The 26,370-nt window shown below is 46.5% G+C and overlaps 2 protein-coding genes across 2 annotated transcripts in view; one reads left to right on the top strand and one right to left on the bottom strand.

Moving 5' to 3' along the window:
• The window catches only part of Xxylt1 (xyloside xylosyltransferase 1), a 148,165-nt gene that overhangs the window by 2,613 nt on the left and 119,182 nt on the right, over positions 1–26,370 (bottom strand). The gene's annotated exons all lie outside the window — the stretch shown is intronic.
• Positions 11,590–15,369, top strand: LOC125351850 (S-phase kinase-associated protein 1-like). Its single transcript, XM_048346910.1, has 2 exons — positions 11,590–11,594; positions 14,680–15,369. Exon 2 carries the CDS (start codon positions 14,707–14,709, stop codon positions 15,196–15,198), a length of 492 nt encoding a protein of 163 aa, XP_048202867.1. The 5' UTR covers positions 11,590–11,594; positions 14,680–14,706; the 3' UTR covers positions 15,199–15,369.

The raw sequence follows: 26,370 nt of genomic DNA, 5'->3' as shown, positions 1-26,370 counted from the left end.
GGGCAGAAAGATCTAGAAATCTTCCATGACTGACGTGGTCAGAGAGCGAGTCCCTCTGTTCTCTATCACTTCAGTTAGCATTAAGGTCTTGTGTCTGCAAGAGGGCAGAGGTTTTCTAAACCCATAACCACACGCCAAGGCCCAGCAGCAGTGCAGGAGGCAGGGGGCAGGGGGTCATGGTGCCTTAGGAGAGAGCACACATGCTCACTACACCGACCTGCTTCCTAGCCTGGAAATGTCACCCTCTGGCCTCTCCTGGAAATCCTTCCCCAACCAGTCAGATGACAGAGTCTGTATGGTAAAGTACAAGGCACAGTGAGAATCAAACCAGAGCCTGGGCCCAGGAGCGGCATGGCAGCTCTGTCCTCCAGTGCCAGCACATGCTCCAAGTGGGGGAATACACAAATCTTCCCTGTGGTCTCGCATATCACAAAGGAGTCGGAGCGTTTGATGCTGGTGAGGGAATGCGCACCCTGGGGACACTCACCCATGGAACACGCGGGCTCACTGGGTTAAGGCCAGATCTGGCTGTGTGAATAGAGCAGGGCTCCGGCGCCTGTTTGCTGATAACAACCTTTGCAAAATAAATAAATAAATAAAAAGCTCCTAGATCAAACCGAGATGCTGCGGTCTATCTACCCAGTGGGATTGCCAGGGTTGGGATGCAGGTGGTAGCCATTATTTTCCCCTACTCCTTCTGAGTGATTAATTTCAAGTTGCAAATGGGCTATGATTCTACCAGACTGGTGTCACCACATGGAGTAGAGGGGGGATCCTCTCAGGGAGCAGGTGCAGATCCACCAAGCACCTGATTTCTCTCTCCAAGGGTAGGGACAGCAGTACTAACCAAGAGGAGAGAGCCAGGAATAGGACACAGGCAGGAAAGTTAAACTCACCCCATCTATCCAGCCCACGCCTCCCGCATAGAGGGCCCAGAGGAGCCAGCCAGCTGGAGGGCAGGCTGTCCAGGTGCCTCCTCAGCACCACACTGAGAGCTGGGCTGGCAGGACTCAGGAAGGAGGCAGTGACCAGCAAGGGAAGATGGAAGGTGAGTGTGGGTCATTTGCAGGGTCTTTGACGATGGGTGGAGCCAGAGTGCAGGACAAGGGGAGGACATGGGGCTGCCCCCACTGTGCCTGTGCTTTCACTGGAACGTAGTCTTGGCCTCCTTGCCAACCTCCAGTCAGGACTGGAAGACTCCCCAGAATCTTCCCTGTCTGTGACAGGGTGTAAGGGTGTGTGAAAGGGTGGCCTGGCACTGATCTTGCTGGGCTTGAGAGGGAGGGACCAAGGTTGAGGGCAGAACATCCTTGGGTAGATGCTGTAACCCAGGTGGCTCTGTGGATGTAATGCTCAGCACTGCCACTTAGGCAGAGGCATCTCAACAGAAAGCACCAGGGCTGGAGAGCAGCTTGTTGTGATATGGGAGCAGGGAAGTGGAGGTCCACATCTCCCAATGTATCCCCTGAAGCAGAAACAGCCTGGCAAGGAACCGATGATTCTCCTAGCACAAAATGATCTCTAGGGTGTCCTGTTCAAAGTGCTCCAGGAAAGACAAAGCACACATTGGAGAATGGCGGGGTCTCTGGCCTCCCTGGCAGATGTGTTTCTCTAGGAGGAGCCACATGGCCTTGGGTTGCAGAAAAGACATGGAGGGGGCTGGGAATATGGCCTAGTGGCAAGAGCACTTGCCTTGTACACATGAAGCTCTTGGTTCAATTCCCCAGCACCACATATATGGAAAACGGCCAGAAGGGGCGCTGTGGCTCAGGTAGCAGAGTGCTAGCCTTGAGCGGGAAGAGGCCAGGGACTGTGCTCAGGCCCTGAGTCCAAGACCCAGGACTGGCCAAAAAAAAAAAAAGAAAAGATATGGGGGAAGGGAGAGTTGTGACAGGTTGCTAGGCACTGGGGTACAGCTATTAAGTGAACCTCCTTTTATCTCCAAGCCCTCTCCCATTCCTCAAGGCAAAGCACCACAACCAGAAGGCTTCATTACCAGAAACTCAAACTCTCATGGCTGGTGTGGGGGTAGGGGGTGAGGGGTGTTCAGAAGAGCAGGTGGGAGGTATGCCCTAGCCCCCTCTGTGGGCTGTGTGGAAGAATCTGCTCTTTGCCACTGCTCTAGCTTCTGACAGCATCTTTGGGATGGGGACAACAATGCCTCTCCTAACTGCAGCTGTGAGGACGGGGAACGCATCACAGTTTATGTTCGCCTCGCTTTCCCTGTACAAAGGCCCTGAGGGTACTGGTAGGGCACAGGCTGCCACTTCCCTGCCCTTGCTGCTCCTGATGGACAGAGAGAACGTGTCACAATGGTCAACAGGGCCTTGTCCAGGAGGGTGGTAAAAAGAGGCATAGATAGGTGGCTGGAAAAGAGAAGACAAAAGGATTCAGATATGTGAGTGTAGGAAGCAGCCCGGGCCAGCCAGTGAGATGTCCAAAGCTTATGCAATAACATCTCTTCATTCCGAGACACACAGGGACACCAGGGGACTGCCCCCGCCCCCCCAGGCTGAAAGAAGAGCTGGCTGGCTGATCACCTAACAAAGCACCTACTGGGCCAAAAGAGGGAAGAGTAAGGAGAACACCCTTCACCACCACCACACACCCCCACACCCCAAAGTGGAATCTAACAGGGAGATAAGACCCTGTATGGATTTGCTCACAGTAGCAACCGAAGGCTAGAGAGGGGGCATCTGTTCCTGAGCCTGGACTCTAGGGCCAGGTTTGGGGGAACCAAACCCTCAGGTTTGGATTTCTGGCAGTGATCCGGGCATGGAGGGCCACTCCTCCATGGGGCTGCAAGGACAGTTAAGGAACAGAGCAGCACACAGACTGTGCCTAGGAGGCTCTGGCTGCCACAACAGGAAGGCTGACAATGCAAATGTCCCTCTCTGCCTGACCAGCTCTCTCCAGGCGTGGCACTCCAGTGACCAGCCCTGGTACACCCAGACAGTGCCTGGAGTTTCTGTTTCAACACAGCTTCCTGCTCTAGGAGGCTGGCATGATGTAAGTGACCTACTTTGTCTGTCTGGTTGGGCTATGACCAACCCATCTCCACTAGTCCCCAGAAACTGGCATGGTGCCTCCTAAAGGACAGCCTTGAGGGCAAGGCCTCTGACCTGCCATGTACCCACAGTCCATCTCTTTTCAGAGCCTTCTGTGAGGGCACTGGTCAGCCTTGGGCTTCAGCACAGCATGGCACAGCCCAGCTCCGCCCTGTCTTTCAGGAGGTTCATAGTGCTGGCCCCACCACAGCTGCAGGCCTCATCTCATGCATGAGGGGCAGGCTCTCTCCTGATTGGTTGCTCCCTGAATCCCCCTGCCTGGGTATCTCAGTGGTTCCACCTTCCTCCTACATCAGTTATCCTCAAGCTGTGTAGACAGTGGGTGGGGACTGGAGAACCCACTATCACTTAACCCCCCCCAAAAGATGCAGAGCACAGTCAGGTAGAGCTGGGCCTGACTCTAGGAAGGCTGCACAGGAAGGACCTGCAGAGGGACAAGGGACAGCCGGGATACCACAGAGAGGATGAGGCCAAAAACAGCCATGCCAAGGAAAAGGGGACATCCTGTGCTATCCTGAGTAGGTGTCAGTGAGAATAGTGACATGGAAGCATGGATATGAGAACAGAGACATGGTCAGCATATGGCTGATGCACAGGTCAAAGAAGATAATGACACAGCTCTGGAGAGTTCTGTCATTCACTGGTTAGAAGAAGAGCAGCCAGGAAAATGTAAAGTCTGGAGTACCCCAGCCACCTGTCTCCTATACAGACAACCTGTGTGAGGCAATGCCTCCTGCCATCAGCATTTTTGCTGCTGAGAGGATCTGAGAGGAGTCATGGGGGCACACAAACCTTTTAGCGGGACCTTCAGACCCAGTCTCGGTGCCTTCAGCCTCCCTTACTTTTCCTCGTCATCCAAAAAAGTATTTTGAAGGTCAGGGCCTCTTCTCCCTGAATGATGCACTCTGGAACCTGGTGCTATCGATATCAACTGTCTATCTTAAATTTGAAAAAATGGTTTATTTTAGCCCCATTGGTGGTAGTACTTGCTGGCAGTCCCAAGATGGTACAGAACAGCAGTATGCAAGAGTGGCGGTGCCTGTGTACATGCCAGCTGCCCACTCTGCCTTTCCTCAAACTCTCTGATGGGGACAGAATGACACCTCAGGAAGCACCAGGTATCTCAGTACTTCTCCTAAGTAGACTCTGATCCTACTAGTGCTTTCCAACCATCCCTGCCCCACCCTCATTTCCACAGCTACTTCCCCAGGCCCACCACACCCCTGCATCTGCAGTCCAGCTTCATGTGTGTTCCCATGCCCACCATCACGTTATCTTCCTTTCTGTACCACCTTCCAGGGGCATCTTTGCTCCCCTCCCCCAACCTTGACCACAAGTCATTTGAAGCCCATCCTCATCTGAGCCACATACTAACTTCCCACCACTCCCAGAGATGCTTGGATCCAGTGACCAGGAACTGGGGTCAGATCTCTCTGGTGTCAACACCTGCCCTTGTCCCCTGTAACCTGCTTGTTGGGCCCTGCGACTCTGCAGTCCACATATCATCATTTCCTGGATGGGCAGAGTCTCCTAGATCCTCCAGCCCCTTCTGTAGTATCAACACCCACAGTAGTACCTAGGAGGTGACAGTGATCTTTGGGAGAAGTGGTGACAGAGACCAGGAAGTATGACACATTGTACTGGGGATGGGGTACAGGTGTGAAATGCAACTTCAAAGAGGCTTTTGTGGGCCTGTGAACTAACTAAAAGCCCCGGGCCCCCTCCTACCTTTTGCATCTGTGCTTTTCAGATCTGAGCCATTCCCTGATGCGGTCACTTTACAATCACCTTGGGCTCCAGGAAGAACAGAATTAACTAGTAGGCAACTTGTGACAAAAGGCAAACTGCCTCTCAAACAGGCAGTGACATCTTACCATCTTGAAGAAAATAGCCAGAAACTACAGACCATCTTGACAAGCCTCCAAAGTCAAAGACCGCTAACAGTGAGCCAGGCCATACCTATGACCCAGGACTATTTTTAACTATGCACCTCTTTCTCACTTCCTGCCCCGAGGTCTCACTATTTAACTGGTATCAATATTCCCTGGGAGCTTATCAGAAATATAGCTTCCAGACAGAAGACTGCATTTTAATAAGATTCCAGGTGAGCCTACTTGCACTGCACACAGGGCACCTGAGAAGGGAGCCCCATGACAGCCTCCTGCTTGATGGGGCCTGGGTCTGGCCCATCGCTGTTCCCCAAGCGCCTTGCTCTGCTCCTGAGAAACAGGAGATCCTCAGTGTTTGTGTCAGTGTACTCATCACCATTTTTAACTTGATCAAGACCCGAGCCACAGGTATATGCAGCTCTCTTGAGAAGTCACCCATTTCGCCATGGCCAGGCTACCCTGTGATCAGGTGAAGCCCCGTGCCCTCTGCTCCTGGTGTGGAACAGCCTCTGGGCACTGGTGTGGAAGGATTGAGTTTAACTGGAGACACAATGTTAAATTCCACACAAACCTCTTCTTACCCTCCCTGCCACCTTAGCACACACCCACTGTCTACTCTCCAGCCCGGAAACAGCCCACCATATTTCTCCTTGTGACCTCTGGTACTGTACGGTTGTTGGGAGCAGTGAGCAGATTCTGAAGATGATTCTGGCTTTGTCTTTGCCCAGATGAACATCCCTCCCCTAAGCCCAAGTTTGGGGAAAGGATTTTGAGTAGTGAGCTGAGGCCCAATTCTTCATGCTACTGCATCTTGATTATAATAAGCAAGGTTGTTGAGAGGATTTCATGAGCTAACGCAGGTAAAATGCACATGCCGGATGAGATCATGGCAGCCACCGATGGCATCAAGTTTGGTGAGAAGCAGTGTAGATGCCAATGCCAAACCTACACACTTCCTCCTGTCATCTGAGCAGCTGCGGGCTCTCAGAGTGATCTTGGCCAAGTCCCTGTCCCTTGCAGGGCCTTAGTTCCTGAGGCTGTTCATGGACTACACAGCCCAGGGATCTTTTCCAGTTTTGAAAACTTCCAGTTCTTTGCCAGGACCAAGAATTTCCAGCACAAAGCTTGTGGGGGTAAACAGAACACCACAACCACCAAACCCCAGAGATCAGTCTCTCCTTTATTTAGATACCCACATGTGGGTGAATACAATGTAAGGTCTTGTTTGTTTGGCTACTTGCCCTCCTTTTTTTCTGTGTCCCAAGCCCACTAACATTTGTTAACAAAGCCCCCTCCCCACCTGTCCAGCATTGGGATATAGATGGGGGCCAATGCCCAGCCCCTCCACCTGTGCTGGTGAGTTCAGGGGCAGCACAGGGGCCATCACTGTACTTATGTGCTTCCTGAAAGGAAAATTATCCCAGAAGAACCACAGACCATAGGTGAAGTTACATAGAGCAAAAGAGTTTATTGCCAGCAGGGCCGGCAAGGCCAAGTTTCCACAGAGGAAAGGAAAATGGCACCTGAACTCTCTCTTAGGGGGGTCTTTATACCCTCATGCAACTAAGGTGGGTGGTGCTCCGCCTGCCCCTCCGGTATCATCAGCCAAGGGTGGAGTCACATTGCCAAGGGCAGATCTTATGTATGAGCCGGGGGACATTCTATAAGCTTACACTTCCTCTGAGTCCTAAGTTTTGTCCCTTAGTGTGTGCAGTACAGGGGTCAGGATATACAGGTGAGAAGTCTTAATTTTCTGTCTGCCTCCTTCCCTCCCTGTGATCTCATCAGGTGGTCACTGACACCTGACCTTTCGTACCCTTGGTACCATTCTCTGAGTGGGAAAGGGGAAGAAGCAAAGCAGGAAGAGTTACGTGCCTCCAGGAACTTCCTTCTCCAGTCATTTTGGTATAAAAAAGTGGAACCCTGTGGAGAGGCAGTCTAGGCAGGAAGAAAGACATTGGTAGCTCTGAAAAAAGACCTCTGCTCAGCCGCCCTTGGCCATCGGGCACCTGCTTTGCCAACATCAGGAGCTGGCCTCAGTTAAGATGCTAAGTCCTCCTCCACAGGGGCCCTTTTCCTAACCATCTTCTCAAAGGCCAGGATTGTTCAGACACCCAAGTCCCAAGTCTCATAACTTGTACAAGGAATGGTCTTCCTGGCCTTCTAGCACAAATGTGCTGTGGTTCTGTGGTTTTTAACATCGTGTCAGTCATCAGTGGGGCTACTTCTGTGATAGGGTTGTGTGCCCTCCTTCTGTCCTTGTGTACATTCTCCAAACATAGATCCAGGCAGCAAAGGCCACATGCCGGCCTTCAAAGCCCATGTACACAGCACCTTCCTTCCCGATGGCTCAAGGGAAAACTGCCTTTCCTTGCCCTTGACACTGGCTAGCCTCATCCTCACTCAGGCACACAGGAGCCAGAATTCTTCCTCTGCCTCTCTTCTCTGTAAGCTAACATGCCAGGGAGTTATTTTTCCCTTCTAAATTGGAAATGTGCTCCTTGGCTTCTCATAGGTTCCATTCTGCTTGAGTCCACTCTTCAGGACTTCCAGATGATTCTCCTGGATCTTTGATGTGCCTATGGTACTCCCCATGAAGGCAGAGAAGCATGTGAGCCTCCTCCCAGCCTCTCTTCATTGGCAGTGTAGTTATGTGTGCCTGGAGTTGCAGAGCACGTACTAGAGAAAGCCAGGCCTCTGAACACATGCCGGCGCCTCTCAGCTCTATGCAGATGGACTGTGGCCTGGGCTCACCCAGCACTGCCAGCAGAGATGGGAGTGAAAGTGCAGAATGGAATTTTAAAAACCCAGATCAAAAGTGGCATTAAAATTAGATGCTGGCTCAATCCACTACCTGAGGAAGAGAAATCCCCTCAAACAGCACCAGTTCTTCTGGACGTTAGCCTGTGAGCCTATCTGGAACTCTTGGCCTGTGCAGGGATGAGTTTTCCTCCTTGGGGCTTGCTGTCCTCTACCTTTCTCCCTGTGGGACTGCTGGGGACTGCTGGCTGAGGAAGGTGTGCCCTGTATGCTTTCCTTGACTGGGGAGCATCTGCAGGCAGCCCATGCTCCCCGTAGAGCATTCATCCCCACATGCCCTGGTGTTATTAAGCAAAAGTCTGACCCAGTTCCCCAAGGACCAAGTCTTTCTCCCATCCTATAGAACCTATTGAGTTCCCTCCTTCCAGGACATGCCATGGAACTAGAAGGACAGGGATATCAACACTGGCTTTTCCTCCTCTGAGATCTTGGCCCCAAGGAAAGTCATGAAGAAAACATACCTTGGGTGGGAGGCAAAGAAGAAAAGAGGCCATTGGGCTCGGCACAGCCAGGCAAGGCCTTATAGGGGCCTCATATCACAAGCAGGTCCTGTCTTGATGCACACCCATGTTCTGGGTCAGCCTCTGGGCTCCCTTTTCCTGGCAGAGCCTCCTCCCTAACTTCTCAGAGAGGTCCAGCCCCTTGCAGAGGATCAACAGGTGCCAGCTACACACATAGGCCAAGACAGCCACACCAGACCTTCTTGACTCTTCTGTCCAGACCAAATGCTAATGGGAATATGGCCAACTCAGCCCAGTCTCATACACAGCTGGACACTGGCAGGATCTTGAGAAACTATTACCAAGCCAAGCCCTACAGTCTCACAGTTAGGAGCCTCCACAGAAGGGCACTACCTTTCAGGAAGCCCTGGTCTCTGGATGCCAGGACTTCAGGCCCTAGACGGTTGGATTCTCCTCCCTTCCCAGCCTTACTGTCTGCTTTTCCACTGGAGGAGAAGCAAGCTTGCATTGTGTGTCCTTCTGCATCCTGGGAGGTATCTGCTGCAGCCTTTCTGATGCAGACTCATGCTTCTCCTCCAGTGCTCCTCAGAGCCTCAGCTCATCTACTGATCCCTAAGGTGTGCCCAGTAACTCCTCCGGCCTCCACTTTTCTCTTGGTTTCTCTTACTAAGAGCCGCTCCTGAGGAGCAGTGTTTCTCTGACATGCCGGTGACATTGTCTGGGGGTGGATTACAATGAAGATGGGATTTACACTGCTGACAAGCGCCCAGGATAGGCTGAGGTGTCTGGCTCATGCCTCACTTTTGCACAGTGAGAAAGAAAGTTGAGGGAAGGGGCAAGGACTCTTAGTCAGTGAACGTGTGCCCACCTCCCCAGCTCCATTACTAATACTCCATCTCCGAAGGGCTGTGAGGCTAGGCGATGTGGTGATAGCCAAGAGCACACACCATACAGCCTCTCTTCCTTTCCTTCACTTTGCTCCCAAGGGACTAGGGGGCATGCACTTAGGAAGGCTGTCAGAGAAGCAATGAAGAACTGTGGAAAGACCCTGGATGATGGCATTCTTCTCCCTCCTCCTTCCCTTCTACCCTTCTCCTCACTGGTGAGGCCCTGTGCCCCATACAGTCAGGAGGCAGAGGCCAAGGCCCATCCTTTAGACCAAAGGACTATGATCAGATGAAACATGTGGTTCTGAGTGCTCCCAAGTGGGGTACTGGAGGAAAGGGCTGTTAAAGTCATGCTAGTGAGCATACCCACAAGTGCCCTGGTCACGAGCACTCCTGAGCATGAGCAACGATACTGGGCAACTCTTGGGAAGAGCCAGCCAGAGAAGAGGGCCTATGGAAGTGCCAGCAAGCCCCCAGGTCTACTATGTCCAGCCCATCTGCAGGAATGGACAGCCTACACTGATGGGGGAACCCTGACACTTCCTGACTGGCTTTGATTCTCAGGGCAAGTTAGCAGTTCAACAGACATGAACTAGGTGCTTTGAAAAATCACACTATTCAGGTCTGGCTGAGAAAATACCCCTTAGTAAAATGTTCCTTCCCTGTTCCTTTTCCTGGCCTACAGAAACTTCAGAGGTCTAGCTTAATTCCAGGAAGAGGCAAAGGGCCAAGGGAACCCTATGATATCTAGCAGTGTACTTTCTAGGGTCTAAAGCAAAGGCAGCAGAAATTACTTGAACCTCTCTCTACTTCTAAGCACAGATTAAAAACTAACTCCTTTGATCTTAACCAGAATGATGTTTCAACATATTAGAAGATACATTCTGAGCCTAGAATCACCTAGAGAACACCTCTAACATGGTCCCTGGAAAGTAGATGAATACACAAAGCCAGGAAGGGAATACATGAGTGACAGTAGGGACAGAGATAGTACTCAGAGGGCCTGGAGCAGGGAGAAATGGCACGTGATCTTTGAAACCACATTCTGTTCGGATGCATCCACCAATGCATACACAAGCAGGTACACACACATGTGCACATGTACACATAAACACACACAAATAGACCATAACACATACAGATGCATTTCCTCTACCTGTTGGAAGCTGGAGTTCAGCTTCCCATTCCATCCACATTCCTTCACACAGAAGTATATCTCTATGAGAAGCCATCCCCTTCCACTCCACCCTGCTAGGATTTCACACGGCTATTTACCTGCCGAACAGGTGTCTTGTAACTGATGACTGAAATCAGAGCACAGAAACAAGCTTGTTTTTCACAGATGATAGTGTTTCTTCTGTGAGTTTAAAAAAATGAGAATCTTGATTGAAACTGTAGGTACCCACATCAACAGAAAAGGCCACTCAGTGCTCTGAACTCTGGTGGAATGTGAGGATCTTTTGCTGGAGGTTGGAAGGAATCTAGTTGCATGACTTATTTTCAGACTTCAAAAAGAAAAAAAGAGGTGAAGCTGCCAAGACTGTGCTAAGGAGTCCAACAATGCTTCCAAATGCAGGATTTTGTGGATTTTTTTTTTTTTTTTTACCTCGGCCAGACCCCAAGAAGAGCTCTCTTGACACCTATTGTCTGGGACACCCCATTTCTATCATTGTGAAGAAAAGAACAGGGAAATGCAGGCAAGATGGGTTTTATCTGCCCCTACCCTGGGAGGGGGGTGGGTGGGAGTAGGGACACTTCAGTCCCCTATACAGGACCAGTGGCATCCTGAAGTTGGTGTTGGCCACTGAATCCAGCCTCAGCACTGAGCTGGTTCTGGTGCAATCACACACATACATGTACCTAATACAGACCACAATAATACAAGTAAGCACCAGAAATACTTATCACACAAGAGTGACTTCATACACAATCTGTATAAATGATCCCATTTTGTCTTTACAAAAACTTAGGGAGGTGGCAGAGGGGCTGGTGAGCAGGTAGGTGGTGCTGGGAATGTGGCCAAGAGTGGGGCTTTCTAGCTGTCCTGTCTGATGAGGTTCTCTGCCCTCAGTCTGAACTCCCCAAGCCACTGTGAAGGCAGTCGTCCCTGGGGTGCACCCAAGGCCATGGTGCCCTGCTGACATGGACATCTGCCCTTGAGAGGGCACTGCTTTCCCTCTGCCACCTCCCTATTTCAGGCACACATAGTTCTACAGTCACTGTGGACCTATTTTCCAGAGCTGGGGAGTCTTCAAAGGGCAACTATCGCAGCAGTATCTTGCCTGACCAACATGGAATATTTTGATGAACCCCCCCAGAACACACAGGGTAGAGGCAGGTTCTCATCAGCATAGCTTTCTATGGAAAAGGGTCCATTTCATCCCCTTCCTCTCCCTTCCTGAGACACTACAATGACAGATAAAGTAACAAATAACCAAAATAACATCTTCATGTACAAAGCAGACCCTGGTGCAGGTGCAGAGATTCACATCTGGGATAATAGCTGGACAGGCTAGGTCTGCACCCATTACCACCCAGGCTCTGCGCCACGGAGACCTATCTGGTATGTCCTGACACAGTGAGGTCAGCTGGGGCCTGCACTGTGAGCCCAGGGGCAGTCAGTTCTGCAGGAAGTGAAATCCACTATTTACAATAAAGTCGTGACAAGCCCTTGCCTCTGCATGACTCAGGAAAGACAGAAGCATGTGACAGAAAGCGCTCAAATGTATTTGAAATCTTGGTCTGAGCAAAGGTTCTTAAGTTGTTCTCAGCAGTGTAGTTTTGGTAAATACTTGGGATTTGTTTCTTGGTGAGCATAAATGCGAGAAGGAAGGAAAAAAATACCTTCCTGTCTTATTTAAAAAGTGAAACAGATACACTTAAGCACAAGAACTAGCACAGAAGAAAGGAGTAGAACTTGGGTACTGTGGAAATCTCACTCCTTGCCCTGATTCTGCTGAGACTGTGACTGTGAAAAGAATCTCCCCACCACAGAAGTACTCCCAACATCTGCCCCCTCTCTTCCTTTGCCCCCTGTGGACCTCTGATGGGTTGAGATGATTTCTTACTATTCTCTTATTTATCTCCAGCCTATACACCTGCATGAGAAAAGTTGACCTCTTGGGAATGGAAGTGAATTACAGTGCTGCATTTTGACTGCTAAGAAAACCAGATGGTGTGAATAGGTCCAGTCATGGACAGGGCCTGGCGTTAGCCTAAAGACAGGTGTCTTCAGTCTTCTCCCCTGACATGATGGTGACGTCACGCTCCTCCCTGCCCACAATTTCTCATCTCAGCACTGAAGATTCTTCTAGATCTGGGCCCTGTGCTATCCACCTTCATCTCTTCTCCTCTCCTTTGTGTTCTACCCACGCCAAAGTTCCACCCTTACCAAACCTCTTGACTTTTGGCCCTTTTCCCTTCCTGTCTAATAGAGAACTACTCTTTAAAAAAAAAAATAGTGTTTTTTTTGTTTATTTTGTGGTGTTTTTTTTTTTTGTTGATGTTGTTTTTGGCCAGTCCTGGGCCATGAAATCAGGGCCTGAGCACTGTCCCTGGCTTCTTTTTGCTCAAAGCTAGCACTCTACCACTTGAGCCACAGCGCCACCTCTGGCCATTTTCTATATATGTGGTGCCGGAGAATCGAACCCAGGGCTTCATGTATATGAGGCAAGCCCTCTTGCCACTGGGCCATATTCCCAGCCCAAAAAAATTTAGTGTTTTTTTTTTTTTTTTGGGCCAGTCCTGGGCCTTGGACTCCGGGCCTGAGCACTGGTCCCTGGCTTCTTTCCGCTCAAGGCTAGCACTCCGCCACTTGAGCCACAGCGCCGCTTCTGGCCGTTTTCTGTATATGTGGTGCTGGGGAATCGAACCTAGGGCCTCGTGTATCCGAGGCAGGCACTCTTGCCACTAGGCTATATCCCCAGCCCAAATTTAGTGTTTTAATTGTTGTTATAAAGGTGATGTACAAAGGGTTTACAGTTCCATATTTTAGACAATGTCACCTCTTCCCTTACTTTCTCCCAGTTTTTCTTTTCTATCCCTACCCACAGGGTGTATAGTTCATTTTCAACCTAGTATCTAGTGATTACCACTACATTTGTTCATCCTTTGTCTCTCCACATCTGTGCCCCTCTTACCAACCCAAAGACAGATAACTAAACAAACAAGACAAAAAGAACAGCAAACAAAACATAAACAAAGAAAAAAAGCCTCTTGTTTCCATTTCCTGGAGTTCGTAAATATTATTTCATGTGATCAGATGCACTAGGCATTGAGTCTTTGTGTTCCTCTCCTTAAAATATCCTCCTTTGGTCTCACTGTGTATGAATGCCTAGAGACCTGTATAATTTATTATGTCCCAGTATATTTTAGATCTAGCTTCTGCATATGAGAGAAAGTATGCTATTTGTCTCTATGAGCTTGGCTTAACATGATTTGTTCTAGGTTCATACATTTCCCTGTAAATGACATAATATTATTCTTTCTAATGGCTGTATAAAATTCCATTGTATATAGGTACCACATTTTTTTGACCCATTCATCTATTGTAGGGCACCTGGGCTATTTCCACAACTTGGCTATTGTGAGTAGTGCAGCAATGAACATGGATGTGCAGGTGTCTTTATGGTATCCTGGCTTGTGATGTTCTTGGTAGAGGCCCAGGAGTGGTACTGCTGGGCTATATGGAAGATCTATGTTTAGTTTTTTTAGAAACCCCCAGAGTGTTTGTACTAGTTTACATTCCCATCAATAGTGCAATAGGGTTGTTTTTCCCCACATCCCTGCCAACATTCATTGTTTTGAATTCATGATGTTGGCTAATCTAATTCATGATGTTGGGTGGGATGGAATTTCCGAGTTGTTTTGATTTGCATTCCTTTCTGGCAAGGGATGATGAGAATTTCCTAATGCGTTTCTTTGCCATTCTTACCTCTTCTTCTGAGAAGACTCTCCTTAGCTCCTTTGCCCATTCAGTGATTTGTTTATTAACTTTGGATGGGGTTGATTTATTGGACTCCGTGTATATGTTGGATATTAGATGTATTGCTTTATCAGATGTGTTGCTGGTAAAGATCTACTCCCAGTTGGCTGTCTTTCTAGTTCAGTAACTATCTTCTTTGTTTTGCAGAAACTTTTATTTTGATGCAATCCCATTTGTCAAGTTTCTCTCCTATCTGCCATGCCCCTGGGAATCTTTTCAAAAGTTTCTGCCAATGCCTATGAGTTCTAGTATTTAGAGAAACTACTCTTTCCTGAAACCTTGCTCAGAGGCCAAACCCTTTGTAGTATTTACAGGAATCCTCCATACACCGGTCTATCTAGTAATCTGTGAGAGCTTTGCAGACACATTGGCTTTTTTACATCTATGTCTCTATCACCTAGCTTAGGTCCTAGACCAAAGTAAGGACTCAGTCCATATTTATGGAAGTACATTAATCTAGAGAGATAAACTTTTACAACCAAACCTCAAGAACCAAACTTGTGAGTGGCCTTGTCTTCGTCTTTCTCTTCTCCTTGCTCAGACGGAGCTCAGCTCCCGGCCAACTCCTAGTCCGCCGTCTTTTCGAGACCAAACACCATGCCTTCAATTAAGTTACAGAGTTCTGATGGAGAAATTCTTGAAGTTGATGTAGAAATTGCCAAACAATCTGTGACCATCAAGACCATGTTGGAAGATTTGGGAATGGATGATGAAGGAGATGATGACCCAGTTCCTCTACCAAATGTTAATGCAGCAATATTAAAAAAGGTCATTCAGTGGTGCACCCACCACAAGGACGATCCTCCTCCTCCTGAAGATGATGAGAACAAAGAAAAGCGCACAGATGATATTCCTGTTTGGGACCAAGAATTCCTGAAAGTTGACCACGGAACACTTTTCGAACTTATTCTGGCTGCAAACTACTTAGATATCAAAGGTTTGCTTGATGTCACATGCAAGACTGTTGCCAATATGATTAAGGGGAAAACTCCTGAGGAGATTCGCAAAACTTTCAACATCAAGAATGACTTTACTGAAGAAGAGGAAGCCCAGGTACGCAAAGAGAACCAGTGGTGTGAAGAGAAGTGAAATGTGCCTGACACTGTAACACTATAAGAATTGTTCCAAATACTAGTTGCACTGCTCTGTTTATAATTGTTAATAATAGACAAACAGTAGACAAATGCAACAGCACATCAATTGCATTAGCGTAATATTGTCCTCATTGCATGTGTAGTTTGAATACACATCCCAAACTTACGACTGAGTTTCTTCTAGTCCGAGCAAAAGCTTCTCTTTTCTTTATTCAAAATAAAACAAACAATTGGGTTCTCTGTGGAAAGTGGCATTTTAGGATTTCTCTCTCTCTGTAGGGCAATTTCTGCCTAGTTTATTGACTAGTTAACTTTGGTTAAGCTTTTAGAAGTTGGCATTGTAAATAAGTTGCAACAAAGTTTCTGATAGAATTAACAAAATATGTCTCTATTCACAAATTGGAAACTGGAAAAAGGCTACTTGAAGTTAATGTTCTTAGTGGGGTTTTTAGGTTGACTCTAGCCAGGACAACTGTTATGTATGAAGCAGGGCTCTTAATTGGACCTGAGGACTCTTTCCTGTTAATTTTTAATCTTCTCAACTTTGAATATGTTGCTGGAGACTCTGTTACTACCAAGTTCAAGTGGGTTTTTTTTTGGGGGGGGGGCAGAGGGAGAACTGTAACTAGACAACTTGTTGGCTTTTTGATTAAAAACACTTAATTCAAAAAAAAAAAAAAGAACCAAACTTGTCTTTTCTGAGACAGCCTTCTTTACCTTGTGGACAGACAGCGACGGCCTCTGTCTCTGCTTTTGAAGCAATCCCAGCAGCACTCCAGGCCTGGTGCTATGACCCACCAAGCATCACACATCCCACATGGCAGAGTCCATGACGAATAGCTACTACATTCTCCTCCAAGCCTGCCAGGCTTCTTGCCAGTGCTGTGCAGGCCTGACACTGCAATCATCTACTTCATTCCGTTATATAGCACAGTATAACACCGCACCCCCACGGCTACATCTCCAAATCTCTAGACCAGAATCTCTCTGGTAGGTTAGTACTTGTATCTCAGAGCATCACCCACAGTGAACAAAAACCTGCAGACATATCCTCTGCTGCAATGCATATATAATTTCTAGTGACATATACAAGTTCTATTTCCTGGATATAAATAATTTGAAACACTGATCAGCCCCATTATACATTTCAGTAGGATCTAGGTATAGTGGTTACAAATGTACCTTTAATTAGTACATGTCCTGCACAAAAATGAGAACACCTGGCCCTCAGTACTAATATAAATATATGAAATTGGTATATGTTAGAAAATGTGTCTGGCATGGCTGCTGCTACATTTTTTCCAACAGGTTTCTTTCTTATTGGACGTGTTAAGGCATATAAAGTGATCTTTTGGTAAACAAATCAATAGTGAAATGGCTCCAAGTATCAAGCAAATTAATACCCATCATCTCATATGCCTATTTTTTTGACACTAAGATTTGAACTCAGGGCTTTGGGCTTACTTGGCTAGTAGTGCTTTATCACTTGCCTCTAGAGTGGCTTTTTGCTGGTTAATTTGGAGCTAGAACCTGGTACACTTTTCTTCCAGGGCTGGCTTTGAATTTTACTTCCAGATCAACCTCCTTAGTCCTTAAGGTTATAGGCATAAGCTAGTGGTACCCAGCTCACATGCCTAAAATCTATTCTTCCAGGAAAAAAAAAAAGTGAAACCACACAACATTTTTAACTATAGTCCTGAGTAATACATCAGCACTCTCTAGCCTTGTCCGTCCTACATGCCTGCTACTTGTATCTTTGACCTATACCTTCCCATTTCCTATCCTCAACCACCCCTACTGTTTGCTATCTCTGTGTATTCAACTTTTGGCTTTCAGCTTAAGATTCCATATGTAAGTAAGATCAAGCAATTTTGCTTTTTTCACTTAGCATAAAATTCTTAAGGGCCATGCATGTTTTTGCAAATGGCAGATTAATCCTTCTTGTAAGGCTAAAGAATATCAAACACACACACACACACACACACACACACACACACGTCAACAGAAAAGGTGTTTCCATATTTGGATACAGTGAGTACTGCTGAAATGGAGTACATGTGTCTTTGCAATGTGGAGATTTCACTCCCTCTGGGATATGCCCAAAGGAATTCATATGTACCCTTTGGAATGTATCTAAAAGGAATTTCTGGTGGCGATTATGGTAGTTCTGGTTTTTTCTTTCTTTCTTTCTTTAGGAACTCCTTACTGTTTTCTATATGATTGTACTGATTTAACCCCTCCTAAGAGTGTACAAGGTTTCTCTTTTTTTCCACATCCTAGGTCCACATTGGCTATCTCTTTTCTCTTTGATTTGAGCCATTTTAACAGGTAAGAGTTGAGGATGAGTACTTTCTGTGCTGGTTAAGTTTTGTGCATCTGACAAACTGGAAAGTTCTCAGCAGTCTTGGGAAGCCTGTGGGGAGAATGGGAGAGTGACACTTGGTAGTGCCAGTGCTGTGGGGGGTGGGCAAATGGACACTGGGAGCCTTCATGGAAATTAACACTTGTCCAGGAGAAGAGACTGTGATTCTAGGTCACAAGGCAAGGCCTCGCTTTTTCTGGTGGCTTTATTGTCACATGAAAGAGAAGTACAGAAATGTAACTCCACCCCAGTGACCTGCATTCATTATTCTGGATTTATTAGAGGACAGATGGACATATATCCCAGACAGAACCAGTGTCAGTAAGGCCAAGGAGTGGTTATATTTTAAAATGAAAATGGTCTTTGTCTTTGTATGGGTCAGTGACATTTCCCTGTGTCTTCACTTAGCCTGAGGAAAATGAGGAAGGCCCAGGCCACATTCTGTGAGCTCCTAAGAACCCACTGGCAGGTGGCAGGTAGGGGAAATACAGTGTCAGGTCTTGGGCAACCAAGGTGGGAAAAACAATGCATTCCTATTAAGTGGTAAATCCAAAGGTCATCCTTTGGAAAGTAGAGAGGAGCTGGGATCTTGCATCTGATGGCTGAGCAGGCCAGTGCATGCCGACAGTAGCTAATAGTTCTCAACCATGAGCTCACACACACTCCCTCTGACCAGGGTGCAAGTTCCCTGCTCAAATACATTTGGAACTCTGTGAACTTATTTTGCTGTAAAATCTAATTCCCACTGGCGTTCGGCTTGCTTTTTATAAGCTCGATAGACGAAACACATGTTTAGAAGGACATCCATAGTGAAAGGACTATGAGATCCTAGGCCATAAAGCTTATCATACAGCAGGGCATGCTGCATGCAGAGAGCCTGCTACCACTGGGATGGTGGGGGAGGGATTGGTGTGTGTGTGTGCATGTGTGTGTGTGTGTCTGTGTGTGTCTGTGTCTGTGTGTCTGTGTGTGCATGTGTATGTGTGTGTGGTAAGAGGGCAAAGGTCATAAGAGAAAAAAATGAGACTCTAGAAACAGAAGTAGAGGGAAGGGATTCAAAGACAAGAAATTCTAAGCAGGGGGATGAGTCCACGTTCTGATCACAGTCTCAAGTCTTCTCATCAGATGAAGTCCTACCTCTGGAATGATCACTCACCAGTAGGAACAAGGTAAGCTGTTCCTTGGGCAGCAGAGGATGGTTTAGGATAGCAGTAGAGTCCTTCTGCCTGGCTAGCTAGATAAGGTGGTTTGTGACCTGGCTGTTAAGTATGAAGAGTCTCAGACATGCTGTATACTACAGGAGCAAGGATCAAAATTGAGGTTCACCCAGGAACTAGGATGGGTAAGGCTGCGGGACCTCAAAGACCCAGAGAACATGAGCCATTTGGAAGTGGCTCCCACTGCTCAGCTAAGCCTGTGTCTGGAGAAAAGGCAGATCTAGTACTGCCCTGGATTTTGAGTTTGAAAGAAAACCAATGAAATAGATTTTAAATGTTGATTATATTTTTTTAATAAGGGAAACCTCTTTTGCATGGCTCATGGGATACTAGTTTACAGCCATTTTCCCATCTCTATAGTTAGAATACATTGCTTGATTTTTGGTCTCCAAGTCTAGCTACAGTTGGTGAGGTCCCCTGGGAGGCTGTGATATGGCTGAACAGCACCTGGACTAGTTATACTTTGCATTTCACATGTATAGCAAAACATGCATGCATTGTGTTCATAACTCTAGTTCATAATGATAAAATGGTAATACCACAAAACTTATTGTGTGTGTATATGTGTGCACATGCCGGTATTAGGGCTTGAACTCAGGGCCTGGGCACTGGGCACTTTGAGCTTTTTTTTTTCAATACTAGCACTCTATCCCTTGAGCCACAGCTCTCCTTCCAGCTTCATGGTGGTTAATTGGAGATAAATCTCATGGACTTTCCTGCCCTGGCTGGCTTTCAAAGTAGCTAGAATTACAGGGTCAAGCCACTGGTGGCTGGCTTAGATTCACATACATTTTAAACACACCCACTTCTGTACTGAAACTGATACTTGAAGCAAACATGGTACATTTTTTTGCCTACAATTTGCAGTAGCCAAGTACTTCCCTACCTGGCATATTTACCATAGCTGAAGCTCAATAGCACAGTGCCCCATGAAGTCCATGGGAGGAAGCTTACTTGCAAAGTAAATCAATAGCTTTCTATTTGAATTTATGTTAAAATGTATGTGAGGGCTTAAAATGGCTTAAATGGGGAAAAGTTGATGAGATAATAGTTAGATATCCTTTATTTGCACACAGCTTTAGAAGGTTAGTGACTCAAAAGTGGTTGATTTATGTTTTTCATAAAAAAGCAGTCTTTTTATGAAAGAACAGGAAATTAAACTCCTACACTACTGTTAGGTCTGCTCTGGGTAGTGAGGGAGGCTTTGAGAGGGTTTGGCCACTGTGCCACCCTGTGTGCTGATACTGGTGAAGGTATGAGAAAACCCAGGTTTCCTTTTCTTGGTGATACTTGTCACCAGCATTTAATGGCTTGCTTCCTATTTCCCCACTTTTCCTTACCCTAAAACCACTAATTCTTGGTCAGCCAAAGTCTTCCCTTTTCTCAGAGTACTTACATTTCATTAACTGCGACACTAGTAATTAATTTCAGGCAGCATTTTATAGTAGTATATATAGCATTTACCTACTAACTTGAATGTGCCCTAAGTACTGATTTTCATGAAGGAATGCTTTAAATTAAACATGAGATCTTTACATCTAAGTATCCAACTTGCCAATATTAACAAAGTTAGAAAACAATCAATGAAATTACTTTATATTATCATTTGAAAACTAATAAAGCCTTCATAGATGTTAAACATAACTTCATTTGCCATTCACTAATGATGCTCTTGCTTTTATTCTACAACTCTCCCTTATGCTCCTTGTCCTATGGGATTAACTATTTCCAGTCTCTGCCCTTAAAGGGATGTTTAATTCTCATGCTGGGCCCTTTCAAGACTTGGTGATTATGACTGAGGTGGAGGAGTAGATCAAAGAAAGTTCTGGAACCTATGTGAAGACCTGGATTAACCCAGGTGAGACCCCTGCTGACAAGGTAGTCCTATTACAGTGAAGAGGGTCCTCAACAGGTGTGGGGGGGGGGGGTGTAGAGGCGCAGGGAGGCTCTCAGTAGAGCAGTTCAGAAGATAAAAACCCTGTCTCAGGAGCTATACCTTAGTTCAATCTTTGTGTTGCCATTACCTTCTGTTACCACTGTGTCAGGACCTCAAATGGGCAGCCTCCACCCTGAGCCCCCAAGGCCTAGGCCAAGGCAGAATCCTCAAGCCATCCCCTAGGGGGAAAAGGGAGGGGAAGGCAAGGGAAAGGCAAGGAGACTGGGACATCTGGCCAAGCATCCCACAGACAACAGATAAACTGCTTCCCAGGGTAATAAAATCAGAGGCTCCTTGGAGTCCTTTTCTGTTAGTAACAGGATTAGGAAATAAAAATAAATCCACAAACACACAGAGGCACCTGCCCTGAGCCTTGAAGAGCAGAGCCTTGTGATTTTGTTTTGCTTAGAATGACCTTTTATTTATGACCGCAAGATAGTAAATGGCTTCACACCTTTCAGAAAGCAGGGGTGTGGGGTCAATGGGCAAATTCAACAATGGCAGTCAGTATCTCCCCCACAGTCCTGCAGAGCCTTTCTGTTCAGGCATGGCAGGACACCATCTCGTTTCTTCCATCACGGCTGGCACTATGCCACTTGACCAATGCCCCTACTCCCTAACCACATTTCTTTTTTCCCTTTAAATATAATTTTATTGTTATTAAGGTGTTGTACAGAAGGGTTACCATTTCATAAGTCACATTTCTTATTTGGAGTAACCCCTTCCTTCACTTCCCCCAGCTTTCCACCCCCCATCCCTGCCCACAAGTTACACAGTTCACTTTCTACAATGTCAACTGAATACCATACTTGCATTTGTTTACCCTTCCTCCCTCCCTTCCATATTTCTTAGTTGAGGAAATGGAAGCCTACACCACCAAATTCACCCACCCAGGCTTCCTCCATGAGGCCCTTCTTCATTAGAGCTGCACACAAACAAAACTTGTTCTATGTGGTTAACCCAGCTTGCTACACACCTCTCACCTAACTGAATCACATCAACCTTGAGACACTTGAACACATCCTTACCCAACTAGGCCACTTCTAGCAGCTCTCCACATACCGCTTTCCCCATCGGGGCCTTGCCCTGCATTCCTCAGATCAGGAGCCACAGACCTCGGTGACCCACAAAGGCAGCCCTTGGCTAACCATCCTGAAAATCCATTGTTATTGGGGTTCTTTCCTTTACTAAATATAACCTTGTATTAAAACCAGTTCTGCATAAACAGCAATTAGAAATGCAAAGAACATTGATAAAAACAAATACTCTGAGCAAGATATAAAGATTTTCTCAAAACTAGGCATAACGGAACTTTTCTCAAGGACATTCAACTGTTACTCAAATGGCTGAATCTCTTACTCATTTAAGACTTAGTGAAATATTTATTTTTTTAAAGAACTTTTTTTTTTGTAAAATGCATGTTCAAAGTAAAAAAGCAAATCTGGAGAACTATAAAACACACAAAAAAATAATCCTTATATATAACTCAATCTTGATCCCCCCTCTCTCTCTCTCACACACACACACACACACACACTCTCTCTCTCTCTCTCTCTCTCTCTCACTCTCCTACACCTCTAACTCAGGGTATTTCATCCTTGGAAAGCAAATCCAAGTACTATCAATCTACATCATGCTATTGTTGAAGTCACTCCTCATCAAGTATGAGCTTGTAATAATTAAAGTGGCTATCATTTATCTGCTCAGGGCTTTGACTGTATTTTAGGTTCTCGCTAAAATCCCAAAGTACTATTACTCTTTCCAAAACACTGATGAGGCAGTGGAATTTCAACTAGAAAGTGGCAACACCAGGACTTTAAATCATGCCCATTCAGCTACCCTCAAAACTCATGTTCTCCCCATTACACCAGGTTCTGGTGTAATGCTTGACAGACCTCTGTCCTTTAACGGCAGCGTGACTGTACAAGGAGGGCCCACTGCTGATGATTCCACAACTAAGGTCAGCTCCCCAGCACTGCCCCATAACAAGCAAGGTATGCACCTGAGCACCTCAGAACGCGCTGTGGGAAAGGGTCATGCTAGGCATGGCTTTCCCAATTGGGCCAGAAGAGAGGGGAAAACAGTTTTTTCTAGGGCCGCAAGAACAAAGCGCTACAAGTTGGATGGTTTACACAAAACAAAACAAAACAACAACAACAAAGAAACCATATTATTCCATAGTTCTAGACACAGCTGGAAGTCTCGAGATCAAGGTGTCCAGTGTTGGTTCCTTCTGAGGGCTCTGGGAGGGAATCCATTCTAGGTCTCTTCCCTAGCTTCTGGAAGTTTGTTGGCAATCTGCCTCTTCTTATTTGTAGAAATCTCACCTTGATCTGCCTTCATTTTCACAGGGCATTCTCCTTGTGATTTTGTGTCCAAACTTCTCCTTTTTATAATAAGATCAGCAGTCATATTGGCTACTCCTAATGACCTCATCTATATCTTCAGCACCCAAATTCTAAAAAGTCATATTATAAGGTAAATTTTAAGCAAAAGAAATTTGGGGGGAATATAATTTAATTCTTTAGGGGGAGAGGAAGAAGAGAGAGATAAAGGGAAACAGGAAAAGACAAGGAAGGGAAGGGAGGAGAAAAGAGGGGAGAACAGAAGGAAGGGAAGGAAGGGGGAAAAGGAAGGGAAAGGAAAGAAAGGAGACAGAAAGAAGGAAAGAGGAGAGGGACCTGGCTTAGTTTTAGGTGAGCTTATATGAATGCTAACTGGCTAGAATGGGTCATGGGGGCAGGTGTGGGACAGTGCCGTGCCCAGAATTTCTTTATTCATTTTTCCCCTAGAGCACTGGATTGTTAATTGACAAAACAAAGATCCAAGCCCATGAACCATGCAGTGCCCAGTGTAAAGAAGTATGCTTGTCATTATGAATGTGTGTAAGCAGTAGGTAAAGGGATATGCTAATGTGACCAAGTTTGGATATTATAGTGCTTTCTCTGGCCCATACATTGACTACCACTGGTTCTGATATTGGAAAAACATTATTTTCAACAATATGGGCAGGTGCTTGTGGTTTATATAATCCTAGCTACTGGGGCGGGGGGACTAAGAAAAGGAAGTTCAAAGTTTCAAACCATCCTGGAGAAGAAAAGCCTGCAAGACTCAACCTCAACAGAACGATGTGGTGGTGGCACACCTCCAACACCCAGTTATGACAGAAGACCTAAAGTAGGTAGACCAAGGTCCAGGCAGGATGTAAGACTCTAAAATAACCATCATAAACATGGACTGGAGGTGTGGCTGAACAGTAGAGTGCCTGTCTAGCAAGCATGAGGTCCTGAATTCAAACCTAGTACCATCAAAGATAAGACAAAGTTAAAGATTTGACATAGAGATAGAATGACCTCACTACATGCTTCCTTGGTGGGAAATGTGTGAATTAATTCATCATTTGCTTACTCTGATAGTAACCTCTTGGTTCAAATAGAGCATGCTTGCTATAATGGGCAGAGTGGACATTGGCACCAGCTGGAAATGTCTTAGGAACTCATTTCTCCCATAGTTCGCTGGGCATTATTGCTATACAACAAATGCTATGGAAATGACTTCGGTACTGAAATGAGGAAAGGACAACTACTATTCTTAAAAGCAACAAGCCCATTTTTAACCAATCAGAGGACCAATGCACTACAAAACAGCAACAAGGCATGTTCACATCTGGATGCACCTATCTTAACAAAAAGGGGATTCGATTCCAGGTCCCCTGGAATCTGAGCTATCATAGCTAAGGGCTGGGCAAACACAGGCTTGGGTGGATGTGTTGGGCTTTCCAGCTGGACAATCAGCCCACACACATGCACTCTGCTCACTCCCCGAGGCATCATGAGACAGGGCCACCATGGCTACCCATTCCCCTGAGGACCACACACTTGTACCTCCCCAGCCCAGCCAATGCATTTTGGAGTCTGACACGGCTGTGGCTTCGTGGGCCAGGGGCTACACCTCTTTGAGCTTTGTTTCCTGTAAGAGGGGAACATTAATACATATGTGGGATTGCTGAGGGATTAGACCGCATTTTGTATTAGCAGCCCCGGCATGGAGCCTGGCCAGAACCAGTTCTTGGCCAATGGAATTTTCTGACATTTTTCCCATTCACAGTAAGATGGAATTCTCAAGGGGAAATGTTTACCCAATGTAGCGGTAAAGTGTGGGATTTACACATCTGTGAACATCCAGTGGGAGCTTTGAGAACCTCCGGCTTCTGGCTGTCTTCGAACAAGTGTGTAATGAAGTGTATGTGTTTACTTGGAGAAGTGGTGTGATGGGTGACATTAGCACTGGCTACAAGGCAGGTACTGTTCTGAAAATATTACATAGTTAGAAATACTTTAATTCTCAGAATAGTCCTGTGTGCTGGCATTGTCTTTTTCCTACTTAACAGTTGAGGGAAACTGAGACCCAAAGAAGTTAGGTGGTCTGCCAAGGACCCACAGCTAAAAAAATGTGGCAGAGCCAGAACTTGAGTCGAGGCCCTGTGCACACAGTACTGAGCGTGTTAATAACATAACTGTACTGCCTTTACTCATTAAGCTCCTTTCTCTTTGTAAATGGGTTGGGAACTCCTCCCCCCACCCCCACCCCACCCCCCGCTTTTTTTGGTGCCAGTCCTGGGGCTTGAACTCAGGGCCTGGGCACTGTCCTTGATCTTTATTGCTCATTGATAGTGCTCTACCACTTGAACCACAGCTCCATTTCTGGCTTCTTTTGGTGGTTAATTGAAGATAAAAAGTCTCACAGACTTTTTTCCTGCTCAGGCTGGCTGTGAAATGTGATCCTCAGATCTCAGCCTACAGAGTAGCTAGGATTACAGGTGTGAACCACCTGCATCCAATGTTGTTCCTCCTTCTTATGAGCTGTTTGTTTCTCTTATGTAGTTATTTATTCCACACAAACTTCCTGGGAGATAGAGCTTGCCTGGGAGGGATCTCCAGGACTGAATGATAACACAAGTGGGAAAGGTGTGGCCAGGAGGAAGGGCCCAGAGGTGTTCAGGGCCTTCAGACAGGGCAAGAAAAGCCGCAGTTACCCCTTGATGCTATAAAGAAGGCATGTCTGAGCTGACTACACATGACAGAAGGAATGAATAAGAAGCCCTGATGGCTGGAACAATACAAAGATAAGAAAGTGAACACTTGCTCAGCCTCTGGGAGCAGGAAGCATCCATCTTCTGTATACTGAGTCTGTGCCAGGCTCCAGGGCCTGAGGCCCCAGACAGTAAAATGATGAGAGTGTTCCAAAGTTCACTCAAGAGGAGCAAGATTTGCCATGGTACCATCTCTGGATTCTGCTCTGTAGTGGTAACAATTTATCCTGCAACCACTGCTCAATTCCTACACTCCCCAGGAAAGCCTGCTTCAGAGGACTCCCTGGGGAACTCTGAATGTAGCTGGTTGGCTTTCTCCCTCTCCCCCTTACCCCCCCCCCCAAAAAAAAGCCACCCTGGAAACTAGGAGACAATGAAGGAAGGGGTGACACTGTCCAAAAAAAAATATAATATTTACCTGATTTATGTAACTATGACCTCTCTGTATACCACCTTTATAATAACAGTTTTTAAAAAGGGAAGAAAAAAGCCACCGTGGTGCCCGCCCCTCCCCACTGTTAGAAAATGATCACTGCTTGGAGAGCTGGGAGATAGAATCC

Source organism: Perognathus longimembris, chromosome 5 (genome assembly GCF_023159225.1).
Source record: "Perognathus longimembris pacificus isolate PPM17 chromosome 5, ASM2315922v1, whole genome shotgun sequence".
Lineage (NCBI taxonomy): Eukaryota > Metazoa > Chordata > Mammalia > Rodentia > Heteromyidae > Perognathus > Perognathus longimembris.
Note: the sequence above shows the minus strand (reverse complement) of the source record. Positions and strands in the feature narration are given on the sequence as shown.